General features: G+C 54.4%; 1 protein-coding gene across 1 annotated transcript in view; it reads left to right on the top strand.

The window, feature by feature from the left end:
* CUL9 (cullin 9) overlaps window positions 1-23,463 on the top strand; it is a 443,484-nt gene that overhangs the window by 333,143 nt on the left and 86,878 nt on the right. The window contains exons 34-36 of the mRNA XM_086948773.1: window positions 8,973-9,136; window positions 10,897-10,990; window positions 14,089-14,163. Coding sequence (XP_086804899.1) covers window positions 8,973-9,136; window positions 10,897-10,990; window positions 14,089-14,163 — 333 coding nt within the window. The remainder of the gene's footprint in view (window positions 1-8,972; window positions 9,137-10,896; window positions 10,991-14,088; window positions 14,164-23,463) is intronic.

Here is a 23,463-nt window from a genome sequence, read left to right as displayed (position 1 = left end):
TACATGGCTACCCTGGATCTCGAGGACGCATACTTCCATATTCCCAACCACCCGGCCCACAAGAAGTTTTTACACTTTACTGTAGCCAAGAGCCACTTTCAATTCAAGGTCCTGCCTTTTGGACTCCGATTCGCACTGTGGATTATCACAAAGGTCTTAGCCCCGATCTCAGCGTTTCTCAGGAAACAGACACTCCAGGTCTTTCCTAACCTGGACGACTGGCTGGTAAAAGCTCTGTGTTATCACCATGCACTCAGCTCTTCCGTCACCTGGGGCTTCAGCTCAACAGGGAAAAGTAAGTCCTGTGCACGGCCAAGTCAGCCAAGTTCCTGGGAGCTATCCTGGACACAACTTGTTGCAAAGCATTCCAGTAAAAAGAAAGGCAGACAAAACTGATGGCCTTTGCCTGTCGGTTGCAAAAAAGGTCACTTTCAGTTTGCCTCTACAAGTCCCTTCTAGGATCGATCTCTTCCTGCATTCCCTTGATTCCACATATCTGAAAGAGACACGTTAGTGATAGATTCCTTACCTTAGAATATCCCCAGGCGTCAGACTGGATCCGGAAATTTTTGCGTAGCAATACCCCTGCGCGCTGGTAGGCGTCGTCTGCGGCTCCGCGTCCGTCGTCGGCGTCGTGAGCGCCGGGATGACGTCATCGGAGTATATAGACGGCGCCCATGCGCGCTGACGTCAGTTCTTCTTTTTTCCGCGCCAGCTAGCGCAGATCCGGAAGAAGCTCTACCCCCAGTCACTTTTTGACTGAAAACTTTTTTGATCTTTTTGATCCTCTATTTAGTCGATTCTCGACTATCGGTGCCAGGGATGCCCGGGTTCAAGCCTTGCTCGAAGTGCGGCCGACTCATGTCGGTCACGGACCCCCATCGCCGGTGCCTGAAGTGCTTAGGCCTCGACCACGACGATCGAACCTGCTCCGACTGCCGGGCCCTGACGTCGAAGGCTAGGCGGGAGCGGTCCCGCAAGCGTCTCGAGCTGAGGCAGTCGGCCCCGCGCCGCTCCAGGTCCCGGTCCCGGTCCCACGGGAGGTCGAGGGACAGGTCGCGAGGTCGGAGTCATCGACGTTCCGGGAGTGGACACCGATCGTCTGGTTCCAAGTCCTCAGGTAAGAGGCATGAGAGGTCGGAGCGACACCATCGATCCTCCGACCCGCCCCGTCGCTCGCTCGATGCGACCGGGGACTCGGGCGACACCGCCCACGCGGCTCCGCGGGAGTCGCAAGCGTCGCCGCCTGCCCCACACCTTCGGGTCCCTGGGCACGGCGCGTCGCAGGAGGAGGTCGAGAGGTACCTCATGGCCATGAGGGCCCTCCCTCCTCAGTCGGTTCCCGTGGCGCCTTCGGGCCGATCGGCTCCGTCTGGAGGTCCTTCCGGGTCGGGTGCTTCGGCCCCGACGACGTCGGGTACTTCGGGCCCGGCGCCGCTGACGACTTCGGTCCCGGCGCCGCACGACCTCGCTGGATCCGGCTCCGGATCCGGGACCTCGCCGGTCGACTCTACGACCTCGCCGGCGCCGTCCCTTCAGGTGTCGTCCCCGGCAGCCGAGGTGGTTGCCGCCCCCGATGTTTCCTACGGTCCTCCTCAGGAGTCGGAGGGGCGCCGCTGGGCGCCGATTCCGTCGGCCTTCGGAGAGTTCTATCTCCACGAGGAGGCCCTGGCTGTTCATCCTGGTCTCCAGGAGCCGGGTGACGAGGAGCAATGGGAGGGGTCCGAGGACCCTCTGGCACGAGATTGCCAGTCACATCAGGACTGGACATATGAGCTTGGGGAGGCCAGTGGTATTGACACCTCGCCAGACACTGGATTTACGTCGCCCCCGACTGTGGCTTCGGAGGCGGGTTCTGCTTACAGTGTAGTGTTGACGAAGGCAGCTAAGGCCTTAAACCTTCAGCTCCCCGTCGCGGCCGTGAGGACTAATCTCCTCACTGAGGTCCTCAAACAGCAGTCCGGCTCCGCGGAGCCCCTCCTGCCGTTCAACGAGGCCTTGTGTGACGTTCTCCTGGGCACTTGGTCCAAGCCCGCCACAGGCCCCCCTGTGGACAGGAACGTGGCCAGACGCTACCGCCCGGCACCGGGCGACCCTTGCTTTTTGTCCACCCACCCCACCCCCGAGAGTCTGGTCATCCAGGCCTCCAACTCCCAGACCGCATTCCCGTCGGCCCCGCCCGACAGGGAATCCAAGAGATACGAGCAGTTCGGGAAGAAGGTCTTCTCGTCTGTGAGCCTAGGGCTACGGTCAGTGAACACCAACTGTCTCTTGGGCCGCTACACCCACACTCTGTGGGACACGGTTGCGGAGGTGCTGCCACAATGCCCTGAGGAGGTCAGGGCTAAACTCAGCCAAACCCTTGCGGACGGCCGAGATGCGGCACGTTTTTCTATCCGGTGTGGGCTGGATACCACGGACTCACTGGGCAGGGCGATGGCAACGACGGTGGCGGTTCGACGCCACGCCTGGTTGAGGTCCGCCAACTTCTCGGCCGATGTCCAAGCCACACTCCTGGACATGCCGTTTGATGGCCGTCGCCTCTTCGGCGACAAGGCAGACCATGCGCTGGAGCGTTTCAAGGACTCCAGGGCCACGGCCAAGTCCTTGGGCCTTACGGCCCCACGCCAGCAATCGGGTGCCTTTCGCTCCTTTCGTGGCCACGGAAGGGGCGCCCCACCACGTACCGTCAGCCACGCGCCGCAGAATGTACAGCAACGCGGTGGCGGACGTGGGAACCGCCGTGGCGGTGGTCGGGGCCAGCGGCGAGGCCAGTCCACACCTCCCTCAGCAGCCCCTGCCTCAAAACCTTCCTAGTCCGAGTTTTCAGGCCCATGTGACGCCTGTGGGAGGCAGGGTTCGCCATCACCTCTCCCACTGGCATACAGTCACTTCGGACAGGTGGGTGCTGCAAATTGTCCGAAGGGGCTTCTCCCTCCCCTTCGAGTCCTCCCCTCCATCCATGCCACCTCAATACCACCGTGTGTCGGGGGATCACTTGCGACTTCTGCAAGAGGAAGTTTCGGCCCTCTTGGCCAAGGGGGCCATCGAGCGCGTTCCTGGGCCAGAAGTAGGACGTGGCTGTTACTCCCACTACTTTCTGGTACCCAAGAAGGGCAAAGGGGGCCTACGCCCTATCTTGGATCTGCGGAACGTCAACGGCTTCCTCCGGACGGAGAAGTTCAAGATGCTCACTTTGGCTCAGGTCCTGGCTGCCCTGGACCCAGGAGACTGGATGGTAGCGTTGGACTTGCAGGACGCCTATTTCCACATCCCCGTCCTGCCGGCCCACCGGCGTTACCTACGGTTCATGGTAGGCCAAGAGCACTTTCAGTTCACCATGCTCCCCTTCGGCCTTGCCAGCGCCCCACGGGTGTTCACGAAGGTGATGGCGGTGGTCGCAGCCCATCTGCGCAGGCAGGGGGTATCAGTCTTCCCCTACCTCGACGACTGGTTGTTGAAGGCGGGCTCGCCCCAGACAGTCGTCAGCCACCTCCAGACTACGGCCGACCTCCTGCACTTGCTGGGGTTCTCCATCAATGTGCCGAAGTCACACCTGTGTCCCTCTCAGAAGCTCCTCTTCATCGGAGCGGTTCTCGACTCGGCGCAGTTTCGGGTTTACCCACCCGAACAGCGGGTTCGGGATATTCAGGCTCTGATTCCTGTCTTCAGGCCGTTATCCCGGGTCTCGGTCAGGTTGACGCTGCGGCTTCTGGGGCTGATGGCCTCCTGCATCCTTCTGGTGCGTCACGCCAGGTGGCGGATGCGGGCTCTGCAGTGGGACCTGAAGTTTCAGTGGGCCCAGCATCAGGGCAACCTGTCCGATCATGTCCTGATCTCGGAGGGCACTGCGAAGCAGCTGCAGTGGTGGCTCACGGACCGCGACTGGGTCAGTGGCAGACCCCTCTCCCTACCCCAGCCGGAGCACGTAGTTGTGACGGACGCGTCCCTCCAGGGCTGGGGAGGCCACATGGGAGAGGCGGAGATCAGAGGCCTCTGGTCTCCGGCGGAGTCCCGGCTCCACATCAACCTTCTGGAGCTGAGGGCGATTCGTCTTGCACTGAAGGCATTCCTCCCCTCTGTCAGGGGGAGCGTAGTGCAAGTGTTCACCGACAACACCACCGCCATGTGGTACTGCAACAAACAGGGCGGTGTGGGGTCGTGGACCCTCTGCCAGGAGGCTCTGCGCCTCTGGCAGTGGCTGGAACATCAGGGCGTGTCTCTGGTGGTTCAACACCTGGCAGGCTCTCTGAATGCCAGGGCGGACGAACTCAGCCGCCGGTGCATGATGGATCACGAATGGCGTCTGAACTCGGACGTGGCGCAAGGTCTCTTTCGACAGTGGGGAGAGCCTTGGTTAGATCTATTCGCCACAGAAGAGAACGCGCAATGTCAGCAGTTCTGCGCGTTGGAATTTCCAAGGCGGCACTCGCTCGGAGACGCTTTTCGTCGCGAGTGGAGCTGCGGTCTGTTGTACGCCTTTCCGCCTATACCACTTCTGCCCAGAGTGCTGAAGAAGATCAGGCGCGACCGGGCCCAGGTTATCCTTGTGGCTCCGGACTGGGCACGAAGATACTGGTATCCCGAGCTACTCAGCATGTCAGTCGATCCCCCGATTCGTCTGCCTCTTCGGGAGGACCTTCTGTCGCAGCAGCAGGGGACGGTCCTGCACCCGAACCTGTCCAGTCTCCACCTACAAGCTTGGAGATTGAGCGGCGGCAGTTGAGGCCATTTGACTTGCCTCCCGAAGTCTGCGATATCATTCTGGCAGCCAGGCGTCCCTCCACAAAGTCGGTATACGCCTGCCGGTGGAACAGATTTGTGGCATGGTGCACAGCAAAGGCTGTGGATCCTCTCTCTGCACCCCTTTCGGAAGTGCTGCTCTTTCTTCTTTCCCTTGCCCAGCAGGGCTCTGCTCTGGGCACTCTTAAAGGGTACCTTTCTGCTCTATCAGCCTTCTTGAGGCTACCAGATCAGCCTTCTTTATTCAAGTCCCCTATTGTGAGTAGATTTCTGAAGGGCATCACGCACATGTTCCCTCCTGTTCCCTTCGTGATGCCCCAGTGGGACTTGAATCTTGTTCTCACCTATCTGATGTGTGCTCCCTTTGAGCCACTTCATAACTGCCCTCTTCGTCTCCTTACTCTAAAGACGGCCTTCCTGGTTGCCATCACCTCTGCCAGGAGGGTGAGTGAGCTCCAGGCTCTTTCTTCTTCTCCACCTTTCCTGTCTGTTCATCCTGATAAGGTGGTGTTGCGTACACGACCTTCCTTTCTGCCCAAGGTTGTCACGGCCTTCCACATCGGGCAGTCCATCACTTTGCCCACCTTCTTTCCGCCTCCGCATCCCTCGAAAGAGGAGGAGAGGCTCCACCGTCTGGATCCAAAACGTGCGCTCTCCTACTACCTAGACCGCACTCGCCAATTCCGGGTGGATGACCAACTCTTCGTTGGTTACGTGGGCGCGAAGAAGGGGAAGGCTGTACACAAGAGGACCATCTCTAGGTGGATCATCTTGTGCATCCAAGCATGCTACTCCATGGCGAGGAAGGAGCCCCCGGCTGGATTACGGGCTCACTCCACTCGGGCCACGGCAACGACAACTGCCCTGGGCCGCGGTGTCCCCCTGCAGGACATCTGTCAGGCAGCCACGTGGGCCTCGCTGCACACGTTCGCAAGACACTACTGCCTGGACAGTCAAGTCCGGAGGGATGGCTTCTTTGGCCGTTCCGTCCTCCAGGACTTTCTGGTGTGATATTGGTTCGCAGACCCACCACCGGGGTTGGTATTGCTGGGGTATCTATTCTAAGGTAAGGAATCTATCACTAACGTGTCTCTTTCAGATGCACAAGTTACTACTTGTGTAACGATATATCTGTAAGAGACATTAGTTAGTGATAGATTCCTTACCGCCCTCCCATCCTCCCCGTTCTGCGAACCGATATTTAGGGTTAAGGTCATCCCCTTTCAGGGCCCTAGTTTCATGGCACCAGTGTTAGTTCTATCATGGCTCTGCGTATCTGGCGCGGAAAAGCTGTGTTATCAGAACTGACGTCAGCGCGCATGGGCGCCGTCTATATACTCCGATGACGTCATCCCGGCGCTCACGACGCCGACGACGGACGCGGAGCCGCAGACGACGCCTACCAGCGCGCAGGGGTATTGCTACGCAAAAATTTCCGGATCCAGTCTGACGCCTGGGGATATTCTAAGGTAAGGAATCTATCACTAACTAATGTCTCATACAGATATATCGTTACACAAGTAGTAACTTGTGCTGCAGGCTGTGAATGCGCACCCTCCAGGAGAAACTGGATTTGCAGTGGTGCCAGGCAGAAAGCTCTTTCGAAGACAGGATCACAATAACTCAGCCTATGAAAGACACAGCCAGCTGGTGGACTGTCAGAGACAAGATCTCTCAGGGTCTCACCTTCTTTACAACAGACGTCTCTCTGGAAGGCTGGGGAGCAGTATTACAAGACCTTCAGGTGAGCGGCCGTTGGCTACCCCAGCCTCGCCTTCTCCACATCAATCTGTTAGAACTCAGGGCGATTCGTCTGGCCTTACAGGCCTTCCTTCCGCGAATCGGACGATCCAATGTCCTGGTCCGTACGGGCAACACGACCGCCATGCATTATGTAAACAAGCAGGGAGGAACAATGTCTCGTCTGCTATCCAAGGAGGCTCAGGAGAATTGGGCATGGGCTATCCAACAACCGATATCTCTCTCGGCGGAGCATCTTCCAGGTGCCCTCAACAAAACTGCAGATCCACTCAGTCGCCTCAAGTCGGTGAGCCACGAGTGGGAATTAGACCAACACACTCTGGAAAGGATTTTCAGTCTCTGGGGCACTTCGCCCATAGATCTCTTTGCCACTCCAGAGAACAAAAAATGCTGACTCAACCAAGCAGGGAGCACCATCAGGGATCATTGGGGAATGCGCTTTCGGTGGCCTGGTCAGGCGCCTTTGTTTATGCTTTTCCTCTGATTCAACTAATTCCAAGGCTTCTCCGGAAGCTCAAGGCAAAACCCTGCAGGATTATTCTAGTGGCCCCGGCGTGTCCTTGCCAGTTTTGGTTTACGGAGCTTCTCCTGCTCTGCCTCGATCATCCAATTCATCTGCGCCCAATTCCTCCTCTGTTGACGATGTCCCAGGGACAAGTGGTACATCCAGATCCGAGCTCGCTTCAGTTAGCAGCGTGGCTCCTGAGCACAGAGAATTTCAGAATCTAAATATCTCGCCAGAGTGTAGAGAGGTGCTAGCTCAAGCCCGAGCACCAAGTACAAATAAGACCTTTCGCTTGAAATGGAAGCGTTTCTGCCTGTGGTGCCGGCAAGAGAACATTCATCCTTACTCTTCTGCTCCTCATCACATTTTTTCATACATTTTGGCTTTGGCTAAGTCAGGTCTCGCTCATTCCTCTATCAAGGTGCACCTGGCAGCCATTTCTAGATTCAGACAAACGTCTTCCGGACCTTCCCTCTGGTCGGCAAGGATCGTGAAACAATTTCTGAAAGGTGTTTTTATAGTTTTCCTACCAGTTAGACCTACACCACCTCTGTGGCAGCTGAACTTAGTCCTTACTCAACTCATGAGGCTGCCTTTTGAACCTATTCATAGGGCGGACCTTAAATTCCTCTCATGGAAAGCGGCCCTCCTTCTCGCTTTGACATCAGCCAGGAGGATAGGTGAACTGCACTCTCTCACTATCAAGGATCCGTTCTTGAAGTTTAAAAAGGACACTCTAATTCTGAGGACGAATACAAAATTTATCCTGAAGGACACTTCTGACTTTCATTTGAATGAACCTGTAATTCTCAAGTCCTTTTTTCCTCGACCCAATACTCCAGCGGAGAGGGCTCTTCATTGGTTGGATGTTCAAAGGTGTTTGAAATTCTATCTCCAGCGAACCAAAGATTTCAGAAGATCTACACAGCTCTTTGTGGCTTTTAGTGCTCCTCACAAGGGATTCCCTCTTTCAAAGCAGGGGGTTGCACAATGGATTGCCAGCGCGATCCAATACTGTCACCAGGCGGCCGGTAAGCCCCTAGAAGGGCGGGTCCGGGCGCACTCTACAAGATCCATGTCTTCTTCAGCGGCTCTCTTCGCCGGAGTGCTGATCAAGGACATTTGCAGGTCAGCAACTAGGAGCCAGTCCCCCACCTCCCATGGGAAAGCTCAGCCTCTAGGATCTTCTGTTATACTGTTACACAACGGCTACGAAAATCTGAGGCTCTCTCAGGAAGGTTCTATGGGGTGAGGCTGTTCTGATTGGCTGTTCATTTTATTTGGTCTCTTTTACAAAAAGAGGTGGATATGCTACAAAATGAGATGAGGCCTAGGCCTTTTTTGTTACCTATTTGCTATGGTATTTTCTATTTACCGGGGACTCCCATTCCGACGATGGGGAATGATACAGCTATGGGATTCTATGGAAGTTACCAATACTGGAGAACCAAAGTTACAGGTAAGTAACTTGTTTTCTTCTACCATTCTATACTTGCAAGCTGGAATGTTGAGACACGCTTTCCAGTTCAAACGCAAAGGGATACCACCAAATGGAAGCCTGTGAATCATACTTACCACACACGTGCAACATACTTGATATATGTCTCAGATATCGAAAAGACAAAGGAACACGGCTGAGCAGACCTTTATTGAGGAGAGCTCCTGGATTATAATCTCACGCCCACCACGGACCTCCCATGGGAGACAGTTTTTTTGCGGCTCCAAAGGACAGGAAAAGGTAAGAAAGACTTGTGTTTTTCGGAGGAAAAAGAAATGCAAGTCATTCATATTTTAGGAGACGGACCGTACTGCTTTTTCAAGCCATGCAGAGGACATTTGCCCCAACACTCCTCATATGTTCTCTTTTTCACCTGCCTCCTCTTTTTACCCTCCTTATTATCCTCGCTTGCGCTCTCTCCCTCTTGCTTCCCCTCACAGCCTATCTTCTCTTGTCTCCTTAAAGGCGCATTACCCAGCCAGCTGCAGCCACATGTCTCAGTGGATGGATGACGGCGGATTTTACGAAGGGATGACCATGGAGGCTCAAAGCAAACACCTTGCCAAGCTAATCTCCAAGCGGTGCCCGAGCTGCCAAGCGCAGATAGAGAAGAACGAGGGCTGTCTGCAGTGAGTATTCCCTTCGCTACCAAACACTTACAGGTGCAGCTGTAGATGGAGGGGTCTCTGCTATACCCGTGTCACCAGAGTTAGGTTCTGTTGACAAACCGTTCAGGGAAAATTTGGAGGAACTTGTGTGTCCTACCACGTTATGAAGTTCACTGGAGAGCTCTAAACTCATCCAGGCACAAGTCTTATATCACAACAATATCTTTATTTTAAATGGTAAGTTATTTTTCTACCTATACAGAAAGATCTATCTATTTTACGGGCTATCGCCCTGGATAAACATTGAGTTGGTTGTGCGGTGTTTACTTCTTTTGCTGTTACTGAGATGCACCTGTGCTACTCCAGGTGAAGTCTGGTTCCAAAAGGGACTGGATTGGTTAGTGCATTACATTCTAAGACTAGGTTACTCAAAGCTAAATGGCACCCACCCATCCGGTAGACCAGGATTGTCCCAGTGTTCTCGGGATAAGGCCTCCCACATGGAGTTTAGCTAATGCATATCCTAAGAAGGCATCTCTTGTTTTAACAAACGATGTATGTTTTTGTCCTGTGTACCTGCATTTCTATTGGGCTGTCTGCATTTGTGGCTCGTGTTGGTCTTTATGCATGTGTGTTTTCAGTTGTATTGGTCTGTGAACTTTTGTTCTTTTTTGGACATGCACTATTCCGCAGCCAGTGTAATTGGCTTTGCTAGTGTACTTGGTTATCTGATGCGTAGGAGTGAAGTGGCAGCGAGACGCAAAGAACCAGAGTTAGAACTAGAAGTGCCTGATGCTAATGAGCTCGGCTGAGTGTCGTCAAATGGGCTGTTGGGTTAGTAAATTCGTTAGTTTGTGTTTAGCTTAGTGAATGAGTGACTGCGTATTTAAGATGTACAAAAAGTTAACCAAATTGCAATTTTTAGTGTTTAGTTTAATTTTTCTTAGATTTCTTTTAATTCTCTACTTTTCTCTTTTTCTCCATATTGCCTTCTGTATTCTTGCCTCATCCTCGCACTCTTCCCACTGTTCTTCTCTTCAATCCATGCCCTGCTCTATATTCTTCTGTCCTCTTCCATGTTGTGCCCTATGCTTCTCCATCCCTTTCCGTGCCCTCCCTTTCTTTTACGTGTCCTTCCCTCCTCTTCCATGTCCTGCTCTATATTCGTCCATCCTCCTGTGTGTCCCGCCCTAAACTATTCCGCTCCTCCATGTCCTGCCCTATATTGCTCCCCCTTCTTGCATATCCTGCCCTCCTGCATGTCTTGTGTATATTGTCTCACGTGCTCTTGTGCTCTGTTGTTCCTTATGTCCTGCTTGCATCATATTTCACTGTTCACGTTCCCTTTCCTTCATTTCCGTTTCCTGTTTGGTTCGATCTTGTTACACTTTCTTCCACCATATCACAACTTGTATGTTTTTGCTCTTCATCTTGCTTCCTACTCTCACTTGCCCCTCATCCCACCGTACCCGTTCTGTGCCTTTCTTCATCTCCACCTGCCTGTCTCATGTTCCTCACTGCACTCTTCCTTTCTTTCACCCACTCACTGCCCTGTCCCCCACTTTACGCCTTCTCTGTTGACCTTTTCTTCCCTTCACCCCACACTGTCTGTGCTGTACCCTCTTACTCTTCTCTCACTCTATGGCCTGTCTGTACTGGTTTATTCTTTTATCTCCTCCCCCACACCTCTCTCTGTGCTGTACCCTCTTTTTTCTCCTCCCATCCTCTGCCCTCTTTGCTAATTTCCTCCCCTTGTTTTCATTCCTTTCCATCCGTCAAAGTATGACTTGTGCCAAGTGTAATCATGGCTTCTGCTGGCGCTGCCTCAAGCCTTGGAAACCGACCCACAAGGACTACTACAACTGCTCAGCGATGGTGAGTGTTCTGTGGCAGCCCTCCGGGGGGCGCTAATCGTAGCAGTCCTGGTGCACTGAAAGCACCGGGGCACTGCTGCTAATAGACTGATGTGCTCTATTCTTGTAATACCGAGCTGCTGCTCTCCCTGCCATAATAATCAAGAGCACAGTGAGCAGTATTGAACCTGGCTCATCCCCTCCCTCCTACCCCCCTCACACACACACAGACCCACACACACACACAGTGTCACATCTGGTACCCCCTCTCAGCCATTAATATCAAATCTGATGCTTCCCTCTTAGCTCAAGGTTTCCCTTCAGGCCCTGAACTACCTCACCTCACTGTGTAAACCTGCTCTTCTCAACCTAGTGCCCTCCCTAAACCACTAATACTGAAACCGAAGCCTCTGCATCGAAGTGATGCAAAGCTGGCACTGTTTCCATCCCCCAGCCCTGTCAAGTCAAATCAATAAATTTATATAGCGCGCTACATACCCATAGGGTCTCAAGGCGCTTGAGGAAGGGTGGGGAATTACTTGTCGAATATCCAAGTTTTAAGTTGCTTTCTGAATGCTAGGTGGTTCTGAATAAGGCGAAGGTGAGTGGGAAGTGAGTTCCAGGTTTTAGCTGCCAGGTAGGAGAAGGATCTACCTCCCATGGTGGTTTTGTTGATGCGAGGTACAGTGGCAAGGGCTTGGTTGGAGGATCGTAGCTGACGGGAGGGGGTGTAGAAGGACAGTCGTGTGTTGAGGCATTCGGGTCCAAGTTCGTAAAGTGCTTTGTGTGCGTGGGTTAGGAGGCGGAAAGTAATCCTCTTATTTACGGGGAGCCAGTGGAGGTTTTTCAGGTGACCAGAGATGTGTTCTTTACGCGGGATGTCTAGTATGAGCCTGGCTGAAGCGTTCTGGATGCGTTGGAGTTTTTTCTGGAGTTTTGCGGTGGTACCGGCGTATAGGGTGTTTCCGTAGTCCAGGCGGCTCGTGACCAGTGCGTGGGTGACCGTTTTTCTAGTTTCGGTGGGGATCCAGCGAAATGTTTTTTTGAGCATGCGAAGAATGTTGAAGCAAGATGATGAGACGGCGTTGACTTGTCTGGTCATCGAGAGTGAGGAGTCCAAGATGACGCCCAGGTTCCGTGCGTGGTCCGTCGGGATGGGTGCTTTTCCAAGGGCTTCTGGCCACCAGGAGTTATCCCAGGCGGAGGGGGAGGTGCCTAGGATGAGGACTTCTGTTTTGTCTGAGTTCAGTTTCAGACGGCTGTGCTTCATCCACTCGGCTACTTCTTTCATTCCTTCGTGTAAGTTGGTTTTGGCGGTGTTAGGGTCTTTGGTGAGTGAGAGGATCAGTTGAGTGTCGTCAGCGTAGGAGATGATGTTGAGATTGTGTTGGCGAGCGATGGCCGCAAGGGGGCTCATGTATATGTTGAAGAGGGTGGGGCTGAGTGACGATCCTTGTGGCACGCCGCAGATGACTTCAGAGGCCTCTGACTTGAATGGTGGGAGGCGGACTCTCTGGGTTCTTCCGGTGAGGAACGAGGCGATCCATTCCAGTGCTTTTCCTTGGATTCCGACGTTTCTGAGGCGCTGTAGAAGGGTGCTATGACAGACTGTGTCGAAGACAGCGGAGACGTCGCGGAGGATGAGGGCGACTGTGTCTCCATTGTCCAGTAGAGTTCGAATGTCGTCTGTTGCTGCGATGAGGGCGGTCTCAGTGCTGTGTTTGGCTCGGAATCCGGACTGTGAGGGGTCGAGGGATTTGTTGGTTTCGAGGAAGGTGGCGAGCTGGTTGTTGACGGCTTTCTCGATGACTTTGGCCGGGAATGGAAGAAGCGAGATGGGGCGGTAGTTTTTGAGTTCGGTGGGGTCAGCTGTGGGTTTTTTCAGAAGGGCGCTGAGTTCTGCGTGTTTCCAGCTTTCTGGGAAGGTGGCGGAGTTGAAGGAGCAGTTGATGGCATCTCGGAGGTGTGGTGCTATGATGGAGTCTGCTTTGTTGAAGATGTGGTGAGGGCATGGGTCAGTTGGGGATCCTGAGTGGATGGAGTTCATCAGGCGGATGGTGTCCTCAGTGGAGATTGGGTTCCAGTCGTTAAGGATGTTCAGGGGGGGTGAGGGTCCTGCAGAAGATTGAGTGGGTTGGTCTTCGGGTCGGTTGTCGAAGCTGTTGTGGATGTCAGCAATTTAGTTGTGGAAGAAGGAAGCTAGGGAGTCGCAGAGGGCTTGGGAGGGGGTGATGTCGTTGGAGTTGGCTGATGGGTTGGTAAATTCTTTGACGATGTTGAATAATTCCTTGCTGTTGTGGTAATGTTGCCCTGTAATGGTAAACCTGGCACTGCCCCTAAACCCCTAATACTGAACCGAAGCCCCTCTATCATCCAGATGCAAAGCTGGCACCGTTTTCACCCTCCATTGCCTGTTAGCCCGTAATGGCAAACATGTCTCTAACCCTATAAAGGTAAATGTGGCACTGCCTCTAATCCTGTAATGTTAAGCCTTGCATCACCCCAAGCCCTGTAATAGTAAACCTGGCACCGCCTGTTACAGTAAACCTGCCACGTCCTCTTGCCCTGTAATGGAAAGCCTTGCATCGCCCTTAATCCTGTAGCATTAAACTCTGGCACCGTCTCTTGCCCTGTAATGGTAAACCTGGCATCACCTGTAACCTTAACCCTGTAACAGTAAACCAGGCACCGCCTCTTACCCTGTGATGGTAAACCGGTCTCTAACCCTGTAGTGGTAAGCCTGGCACTGCACCTATCCTTGTGATGCTAAACCTGGCGCCTGCTCTGTCCCTGGAGATCGAACCCTGACACTGCCTCTATACCTGTAATGCTGAGCCTCATGCCGCTTCTAACCCTGCAGTGCTAGAGCCGGTTGAGCAGCATTGTATCTTTGAATATTTCCCTGTGCCAAGCTAGGAATCTGTTGGTAATAAAGCCAAGTAAAGAGGCTATGTCTTTAGATAAAGATCCATATACATGTAATACCAGACGCCACTTTCAAGTCCTAGCGCTATGCTCTTTACCTTTTAGTGTTGTGAAAATGTGGTGCTTTGTGTGTTAATGTCTGAAGTTTGAGAATAGTGTCAGATGTTCAATAAATGTGTTTTCTTTGTTCTGCAGGTTAGCAAAGCAGCGAGGCAGGAGAAGCGATTCCATGACTACAATGAGCGCTGCACCTTCCACCACCAGGCCAGGGTAAGGAGCCGATCTAGGCTCGAGTTCAAAGGATGCCGCCTTGAGGCTTTAGTTCTAAAGATTCCCATCATCAGCTGCCTCTGTGAAAACCAATGCATTGATACTTGGCCTCTGTCCCAAGCCTTTCTCCGGCATAGGGCAGCAAACCGCAGCATTCCTCCCCATATCTACAGGGGATTCATAAAGCACAAACACTCCTACAGACACACTCTCCGCTGCTCTGTCCAACAAAAGCCTGCTGATGAGTCAATAGCATGTAGAGGCAAGGTCTTTGCGGCACTTCAGTTCAACGGCATCAAAAGCCCTTACTGCACCATCTGCTTGCGTCAGAAGCAAAGGCCAGTACTGTTGGCTTGGCGTGATCGAGATCGTTTCCGGCCTGTAGGCGGCCTTATGACTGTGCCAGCTACTCTCTTTCATTGCTCAAAGATAAATGTTTTCAAACTGTACGCTTGCAGTGCAGTCTGATTTAAATTCTTAAAATCACCCAGAACTATCAGTTCCTAGAGCAGTGTGTCTAATTTAATAGCTAAGAAAATATCCAACCAAGTAAACATTAGCATCCAGTATATAAGGTCCGGATTGCATTCAGAATTAAGTTGCTATCACTGATACAGATACTGCTGCAGGCATTGAGGGCCTGGCCCAGGGTTAGTTCGCCCGTTTATCTTTGAGAGAATCTTCCAGGTGATGGCTCCTCCCTTCGCCTCCCAGATACATGATCAGTAGTTAGTAGCTCTCTCTGATGACTCTACGCACGATGCTCCTAAGTTTAGGAGCGATCTTGCTGTCGTCGCGGAGTGGATGACTGCCAACTGTCTCCAGCTCTATGCTACCAGGAAGAGACCCTGAGCTGTGGAGTGAGAGCTGGTGACCAGCAACTCTGGACTGTGCACCCGCCCCCACACACGTGGTAAAAATCCTGGGTGTATGGGTTGACTCGACCCTCAGCTTTCAGGTCCAAAGTAAAAAAGTTGCGGGACTTGCTTCGAACTCTTGCGAGGGCTCAAACCGCTGTTGGGGTTTTTTGATCCCACAGTCCATCAAGTCATCATCCTGGCTTCCATCATGTCTAGGCTGGTCTACGCCAGTTCACTCTGTCTGGGGGTTAATAAGGCCGAAATCCTCCGCCTGCAGAGGGTTAAAAATGCGACTGCGAGAACTCTTCTTGGCCTCCCTAGAACTTGGCCTATGGCCAACTCCATCCGTTGACTACATTAGTTGCCAGTGGCAAGGCGCATCGAGTTCAAGTCCCTCTGCATTGCCTTCAAAATCATGAACTCCTCCTCCCCAGATATCTGGGCGAACTTGCTCTCACCCTACTCCCCTACTCGCCTACTTCATTCTAGCAGCCAGCATCTGGCAGTTGTCCCTCAGGTAAGGAGGGTGCTTGCAGGAGGTCGCTCCTTCCGCACCCGGTTGCAAAACTGTGGAATTCCCTTCTTGCGCATATCCGTAGCATTGACAACTATCTGGTATTCCGCAAGGCCATTAAAACGTACCTTTTTCCTTTGCTTTAGGCCTTGCCTGGGTTAGTAGCTTCCCATCTTCCTTCTGTTAGCACTGGGACACCCATTTGCTAGAGCAGCTGTGTGCTATACAAAATTTGTAACATAACTGTATTCCTGGTAACTACTCGAGCTATCTGCTTGTTCCACACTGACCCGCCAGCTTCCCAATTTGGAGTAGCATTGTGTTTTTATTAAGGTTCATAGTTAGTTTTTCTGCACCGCATTTGTTGTTTCATTCAATCTTGTCTCTGCTTCTAAGGGCGTTGGAAAAAAGGGCACAAACTGACATCGGAGTGGTGCTTTTTATGGCTCCTTGACGTCACAACTGAGAGGGGTGGGGGGAATACTGGAGTTGAGTTGGAGCCGTGGCATCGCCTGTCGACCATGAATGTTATTCGAACTCTTTCAGCTTCATTTAGCGCCTGTGGAGATTCATGTGGTGAGAAATCCACAGATAGACTGAATATTTACCAGAAATATCATCACCAAAGGTTAGTAACTTCTTCTTTATGTATTGATGCTGACGGCGAGACACCATCATCTTCAATAATAATTCCTATTTGTAAAGTGTGGACATATCACCCTTTAAGGTTTCAAGGCGCTGGGGCCGTCGGGTGAGATTAAGTGAGCTATTGCCCAGGGTCACATGATGCTGAGCTGCCACCAGTACCGGGTATCGAACCGGAAACCCTGCCCTCTGGAGTCTGCCCCTCTGGCTGCTGCGCCACACCTCTTACACATTGCTTAGTCTGGGTTAATGACCACGTAAAAAAAAAATGTTGAGTGGAAAGTGCAAACCTAATTGAAAGTAAATGTAGTTTGTGAGCAAAAATCATCTTGCAGGTTAAAGCTTTATTTCATACAATATTTCGAACGGTCGTGAGTTTTTCAGTATTAGCCAAACTCTTGCTTCAGTTTTATTTTAATGACGTTCTAGAAAGCCACTAATTTCCAATATCTCCTAATCTTTGTCGCCAAGCCTTCTGATGATGATCTGGTATTTCAGCGATTTAAGGACTCCATGGCTACAGCCAAGTCCTTGGGCATCTCTGCCCCTTGCCAGCAAACGGGTGCCTTTCGCTCCTTTCGTGGCCAGGGAAGGGGCGCCCCACACGTGCTGCCAGCCACGCGCCGCAGAATGACTAACAGCACGGTGGCGGCCGTGGAGACCGCCGTGGCGGCGGTCGGGGACAACGGCATGGCCAGTCCACACCTTCCCCCGCAGCACCTGCCTCAAAACCCTCCTAGTCGGTGCTTTCAGGCACATGTGACGCCAGTGGGGGGCAGGGTTCGCCATCACCTCTTCCACTGGCGCACCGTCACGTCGGACAGGTGGGTGCTGGAAATCGTCCGAAGGGGCTACTCCCACCCCTTCGAGGCGACCCCTCCAGCCATGCCGCCGCAATTCCACCGCGTGTCGGGGGATCACTTGCAACTTCTGCAAGAGGAAGTCACGGCCCTCTTGGCCAAGGGGGCCATCGAGCACGTTCCTGGGCCAGAAGTAGGGTGTGGTTGTTACTCCCACTACTTTCTGGTACCCAAGAAGGGCAAAGGGGGCCTACGCCCTATCTTGGACCTACGGAACGTCAACGGCTTCCTCCGGAAGGAGAAGTTCAAGATGCTGACTCTGGCTCAGGTCTTAGCTGCCCTGGACCCAGGAGACTGGATGGTAGCGTTGGACTTGCAGGACGCCTATTTTCACAATCCCGTCCTGCCGGCCCACCGGCGTTACCTCAGGTTCACGGTAGGCAACCAGCACTTTCAATTTACCGTGCTCCTCTTCGGCCTTACCAGCGCCCCACGGGTGTTCACCAAAGTGATGGCGGTGGTCGCAGCCCATCTGCGCAGGTTAGGGGTTTCAGTCTTCCCCTACCTCGACGACTGGTTGTTGAAGGCGGGCTCGCCCCAGACAGTCGTCAGCCACCTCCAGACTAAGGCCGATCTCCTGCATCTGCTGGGGTTCTCCATCAACATGCCGAAGTCACACCTGTGTCCCTCTCAGAAGCTCCTCTTCATCGGAGCGGTTCTGGACTCGGCGCAGTTTCGGGTTTATCCACCCGAACAGCGGGTTCGGGATATTCAGGCTCTGATTCCGATCTTTCAGCCTTTATCCCGGGTCTCGGTCAGGTTGACGCTGCGGCTTCTGGTGCTGATTGCCTCCTGCATCCTTCTGGTGCATCACGCCCGGTGGCGGATGCGGGCTCTGCAGTGGGACCTGAAGTTTGTGGGCCCAGCATCAGGGCAACTTGTCCGATCATGTCCTGATCTCGGAGGGCACTGCAAAATAGCTGCAGTGGTGGCTCACGGACCGCGAATGGGTCAGTGGCAGATCCCTCTCCCTACCCCACCCGGAGCACGTATTTGTGACTGACGCGTCCCTCCAGGGCTCGGAAGGCCACATGGGAGAGGCGGAGATCAGAGGCCTCTGGTCTACGGCGGAGTCCCGGCTCCATATCAACCTTTTGGAGCTGGGGGCGATTCGTCTTGCACTGAAGGTATTCCTCCCCTCTGTCCGGGGGAGTGTAGTGCAGGTGTTCAAGGACAACACCACCGCCATGTGGTACTGCAGCAAGCAGGGCGGGGTGGGGTCGTGGACCCTATGCCAGGAGGCTCTGCTCCTCTGGCAGTGGCTGGAACATCAGGGCGTGACCCTGGTGGTTCAACACCTGGCAGGTTCCCTGAACGCCAGGGCGGACGAACTCAGCTGACGGTACATGATGGATCACGAATGGCGTCTGAACTCGGACGTGGCGCAAGGCCTCTTTCAGCAGTGGGGAGAACCTTGGTTAGATATATTCGCCACAGAAGAGAGCGCGCAATGTCATCAGTTCTGCGCGTTGGAGATTCCAAGGCGGCACTCGCTCGGGGACACTTTTCGTCGCAAGTGGAGTTGCGGTCCATTGTACGCCTTTCCGCCTATACCACTTCTGCCCAGAGTGCTGAAGAAGATCAGGCGCGACCGGGCCCAGGTTTTCCTTGTGGCTCCGGACTGGGCACGAAGATACTGGTATCCCGAGCTACTCAGCATGTCAGTCGATCCCCCGATTCGTCTGCCTCTTCGGGAGGACCTTCTGTCGCAGCAGCAGGGGACGGTCCTCCACCCGAACCTGTCCAGTCTCCACCTACAAGCTTGGAGATTGAGCGGCGACAGTCTCTCCCGAAGTCTGTAATGTCATTCTGGCAGACAGGCGTCCCTCCACAAAGTTGGTATACGCCTGCAGGTAGAACAGATTTGTGGCATGGTGCACAGCAAAGGCTGTGGATCCTCTCTCTGCCCCTCTCTCTGAGGTTCTTCTCTTCCTTCTTTCTCTTGCCCAGCAGGACTCTGCTCTGGGCACTCTGAAGGGCTACCTTTCTGCCCTTTCCGCCTTCTTAAAGCTACCTGATCAGCCTTCTTTGTTCAAGTCCCCCATTGTCAACAGATTCTTAAAGGGCATCACTCATATGTTCCCTCCTGTTCCCTTCGTGATGACCCAGTGGGACTTGAATCTTGTACTTACTTATCTAATGTGTGCTCCCTTTGAGCCGCTCCATAACTGTCCTCTCCGTCTTCTTACCTTGAAGACTGCTTTCCTGTTTGCCATCACCTCTGCCAAGGTTGTCACGGCCTTCCACATTGGGCAGTCCATTACCTTGCCCACCTTCTTTCCGCCTCCGCATCCCTCGAAAGAGGAAGAGAGGCTCCACTGTCTGGACCCAAAACGTGCGCTCTCTTACTATCTGGATCGCACACGCCAGTTCCGGGTGGATGACCAACCCTTTGTTGGTTACGTGGGCGCTAAGAAGGGAAAGGCGGTGCACAAGCGGACCATCTTGCGGTGGATCATCTTGTGTATCCAGGCGTGTTACTCCTTGGCAAAGAAGGTCCACAGACCGCTCGGTCCACAGACACGCCATCGACCTCTGGAATCTACTAGACACCATCTCTCCGGACGTCGCCTTCTTAACAGAAACATGGATGAACGCCTCCTCAGCCCCAGACATCACCATTGCCATCCCGGAAGGATACAAGATCATCCGAAAAGACCGCAACAAGCAAACAGGAGGAGGCATCGTCATCGTCCACAAGAATTCCATCTGCATCTCAACCAGCTCAGACGTCAACCTCGCTAGCGCCGAGCACCTTCACTTCCAGATCCACACCGACCCCAAGACCACACTCAGAGGCACCCTCCTCTACAGGCCACCAGGACCCCGTGCACAATTCTGTGAAGACATCACTGACTTTATCACCCCACACGCCCTCCCCTCCGAGGACTACATTCTATTAGGAGACCTCAATTTTCACCTGGAAAAAAGCAACAACAGCAACACCACCGCCCTTCTGGACAATCGCGCCAACCTCGGACTCAAACAACTTGTTAATACCCCCACTCACTACGCAGGTCACACACTCGACCCTATCTTCACCTCCAGCAAACATATCTCCTTCAGTCACACCACAGCTCTCCATTGGACGGACCACAGCTGCGTTCACTTTATCTACAATAAGACCACAACCCACAACCATCCTCAACCTACTCTGCGAAGAAACTGGAACAAAATCACCATCGACCAGATCTCCTCATCGCTTCTTCAAAACCCCCCTGCCCACTCTTCGAACCCCAACCAAGCAGCCATTAACCTCACTCAATGGCTAACCAACAGCGCCGACAACCTAGCACCCCTGAAAAATCGTCAAATCAAACTAGGCAACAAAAACACACCCTGGTTCAACGATCTTAAGAAATCCAAGAAACTCTGTCGCTCCCTTGAGAAGGCCTGGAAAAAAGACCCATACACCAACACCAGAGACGCCTTCAAAAACGCCACCCGCATACACCACCAACTGATCCAGACTGCCAAGAAAGCCGCATTCAAAGACCGACTAGACAACAGCGCCCACAACAGCAAGGAATTATTCAACATCGTCAAAGAGTTTACCAACCCCACTGCCAACTCCAACGACATCACTCCCTCTCAAACCCTTTGCGACTCCCTAGCTTCGTTCTTCCACGACAAAATCGCAGACATCCACAACAGCTTCGACAACCATCCCGGAGACCAACCCACCCAATCTTCTGCCGTACCTTCACCCCCCTTGAACATCCTTAATGAATGGAACCCAATCTCCACTGAGGACACCATCCGCCTGATGAACTCCATCCACTCAGGGTCCCCCACAGACCCATGCCCTCACCACATCTTCAACAAAGCAGATTCCATCATAGCACCACATCTCCGAGACGTCATCAACTGCTCCCTCAACTCCGCCACCTTCCCGGAAAGCTGGAAACACGCCAAACTCAGCGCCCTTCTGAAAAAACCCACAGCTGACCCCACCGAACTCAAAAACTACTGCCCCATCTCGCTCCTTCCATTCCCGGCCAAAGTCATCGAGAAAGCTGTCAACAACCATCTGAAAGAGAAACGTTAGTGATAGATTCCTTACCTTAGATAGATTCCTTACCTTAGAATATCCCCAGGCGTCAGACTGGATCCGGAAACTTTTGCGTAGCAATACCCCTGCGCGCTGGTAGGCGTCGTCTGCGGCTCCGCGTCCGTCGTCGGCGTCGTGAGCGCCGGGATGACGTCGTCGGAGTACTTAGACGGCGCCCATGCGCGCTGACGTCAGTTCTTCTTTTTTCCGCGCCAGCTAGCGCAGATCCGGAAGAAGCTCTACCCCCAGTCACTTTTTGACTGAAAAATGTTGATCCTTTTTGATCTTCTCTTTAGTCGACTGTCTCGACTATCGGTGCCAGGGATGCCCGGGTTCAAGCCTTGTTCGAAGTGCGGCCGACTCATGTCGGTCACGGACCCCCATCGCCGGTGCCTGAAGTGCTTAGGCCTCGACCACGACGATCGCACCTGCTCCGACTGCCGGGCCCTGACGTCGAAGGCTAGGCGGGAGCGGTCCCGCAAGCGTCTCGAGCTGAGGCAGTCGGCCCCGTGCCGCTCCAGGTCCCGGTCCCGGTCCCACGGGAGGTCGAAGGACAGGTCGCGAGGTCGGAGTCATCGACGTTCCGGGAGTGGACACCGATCGTCTGGTTCCAAGTCCTCAGGTAAGAGGCATGAGAGGTCGGAGCGACACCATCGATCCTCCGACCCGCCCCGACGCTCGCACGATGCGGCCGGGGACTCGGGCGACACCGCCCACGCGGCTCCGCGGGAGTCGCAAGCGTCGCCGCCTGCCCCACACCTTCGGGTCCCTGAGCACGGCGCGTCGCAGGAGGAGGTCGAGAGGTACCTCATGGCCATGAGGGCCCTCCCTCCTCAGTCGTTTCCCGTGGCGCCTTCGGGCCGATCGGCTCCGTCTGGAGGTCCTTCCGGGTCGGGCGCTTCGGCCCCGACGACGTCGGGTGCTTCGGCCCCGGCGCCGCTGGCGACTTCGGTCCCTGCGCCGCGCGACCTCGCTGGATCCGGCTCCGGATCCGGGACCTCGCCGGTCGACCTTACGACCTCACCGGCGCCGTCCCTTCAGGTGTCGTCCCCGGCAGCCGATGTGGTTGCCGCCCCCAATGTTTCCTACGGTCCTACTCAGGAGTCGGAAGGGCGCCGCTGGGCGCCGATTCCGACGGCCTTTGGAGAATTCTATCTCCACGAGGAGGCCCTGGCTGTTGATCCTGGTCTCCAGGAGCCAGGTGACGAGGAGCAGTGGGAGGGGTCCGAGGACCCTCTGGCACGTGATTGCCAGTCACAGCAGGACTGGACATATGAGCTTGGGGAGGCCAGTGGTACTGACACCTCGCCAGACACTGGATTTACGTCGCCCCCGACTGTGGCTTCGGAGGCGGGTTCTGCTTACAGCGTAGTGTTGACGAAGGCAGCTAAGGCCCTAAACCTTCAGCTCCCCGTCGCGGCCGTGAGGACTAATCTCCTCACTGAGGTCCTCAAACCGCAGTCCGGCTCCGCGGAGCCCCTTCTGCCGTTCAATGAGGCCTTATGTGACGTTCTCCTGGGCACTTGGTCCAAGCCCGCCACAGGCCCGCCTGTGGACAGGAACGTGTCCAGACGCTACCGCCCGGCACCGGGCGACCCATGCTTTTTGTCCACCCATCCCACCCCCGAGAGTCTGGTCATCCAGGCCTCAAACTCCCAAACCGCATTCCCGTCGGCCCCGCCCGACAGGGAATCCAAGAGATATGAACAGTTCGGGAAGAAGGTTTTCTCGTCTGTGAGCTTAGGGCTGCGGTCTGTGAACACCGCCTGTCTCTTGGGCCGCTACACCCACACCCTGTGGGACACAGTTGCGGAGGTGCTGCCTAGATGCCCGGAGGAGGTCCAGGCTAAACTCAGCCAAGCCCTGGCGGACGGCCGAGATGCAGCACGCTTTTCTATCCGGTGTGGACTGGATACTACGGACTCACTGGGCAGGGCGATGGCAACGACGGTGGCGGTTCGACGCCACGCCTGGTTGAGGTCCGCCAATTTCTCGGCTGATGTCCAGGCCACCCTCCTGGACATGCCGTTTGATGGCCGTCGCCTCTTCGGCGACAAGGCAGACCATGCGCTGGAACGTTTCAAGGACTCCAGGGCCACGGCCAAGTCCTTGGGCCTTACGGCCCCACGCCAGCAATCGGGTGCCTTTCGCTCCTTTCGTGGCCACGGAAGGGGCGCCCCACCACGTACCGTTAGCCACGCGCCGCAGAATGTACAGCAACGCGGTGGCGGACGTGGGAACCGCCGTGGCGGTGGTCGGGGACAGCGGCGAGCCCAGTCCACACCTCCCTCAGCAGCCCCTGCCTCAAAACCTTCCTAGTCCGAGTTTTCAGGCCCATGTGACGCCTGTGGGAGGCAGGGTTCGCCATCA

The sequence above is a fragment of the Lissotriton vulgaris genome, unplaced genomic scaffold, assembly GCF_964263255.1.
Source record: "Lissotriton vulgaris unplaced genomic scaffold, aLisVul1.2 SCAFFOLD_375, whole genome shotgun sequence".
Lineage (NCBI taxonomy): Eukaryota > Metazoa > Chordata > Amphibia > Caudata > Salamandridae > Lissotriton > Lissotriton vulgaris.
Note: the sequence above shows the minus strand (reverse complement) of the source record. Positions and strands in the feature narration are given on the sequence as shown.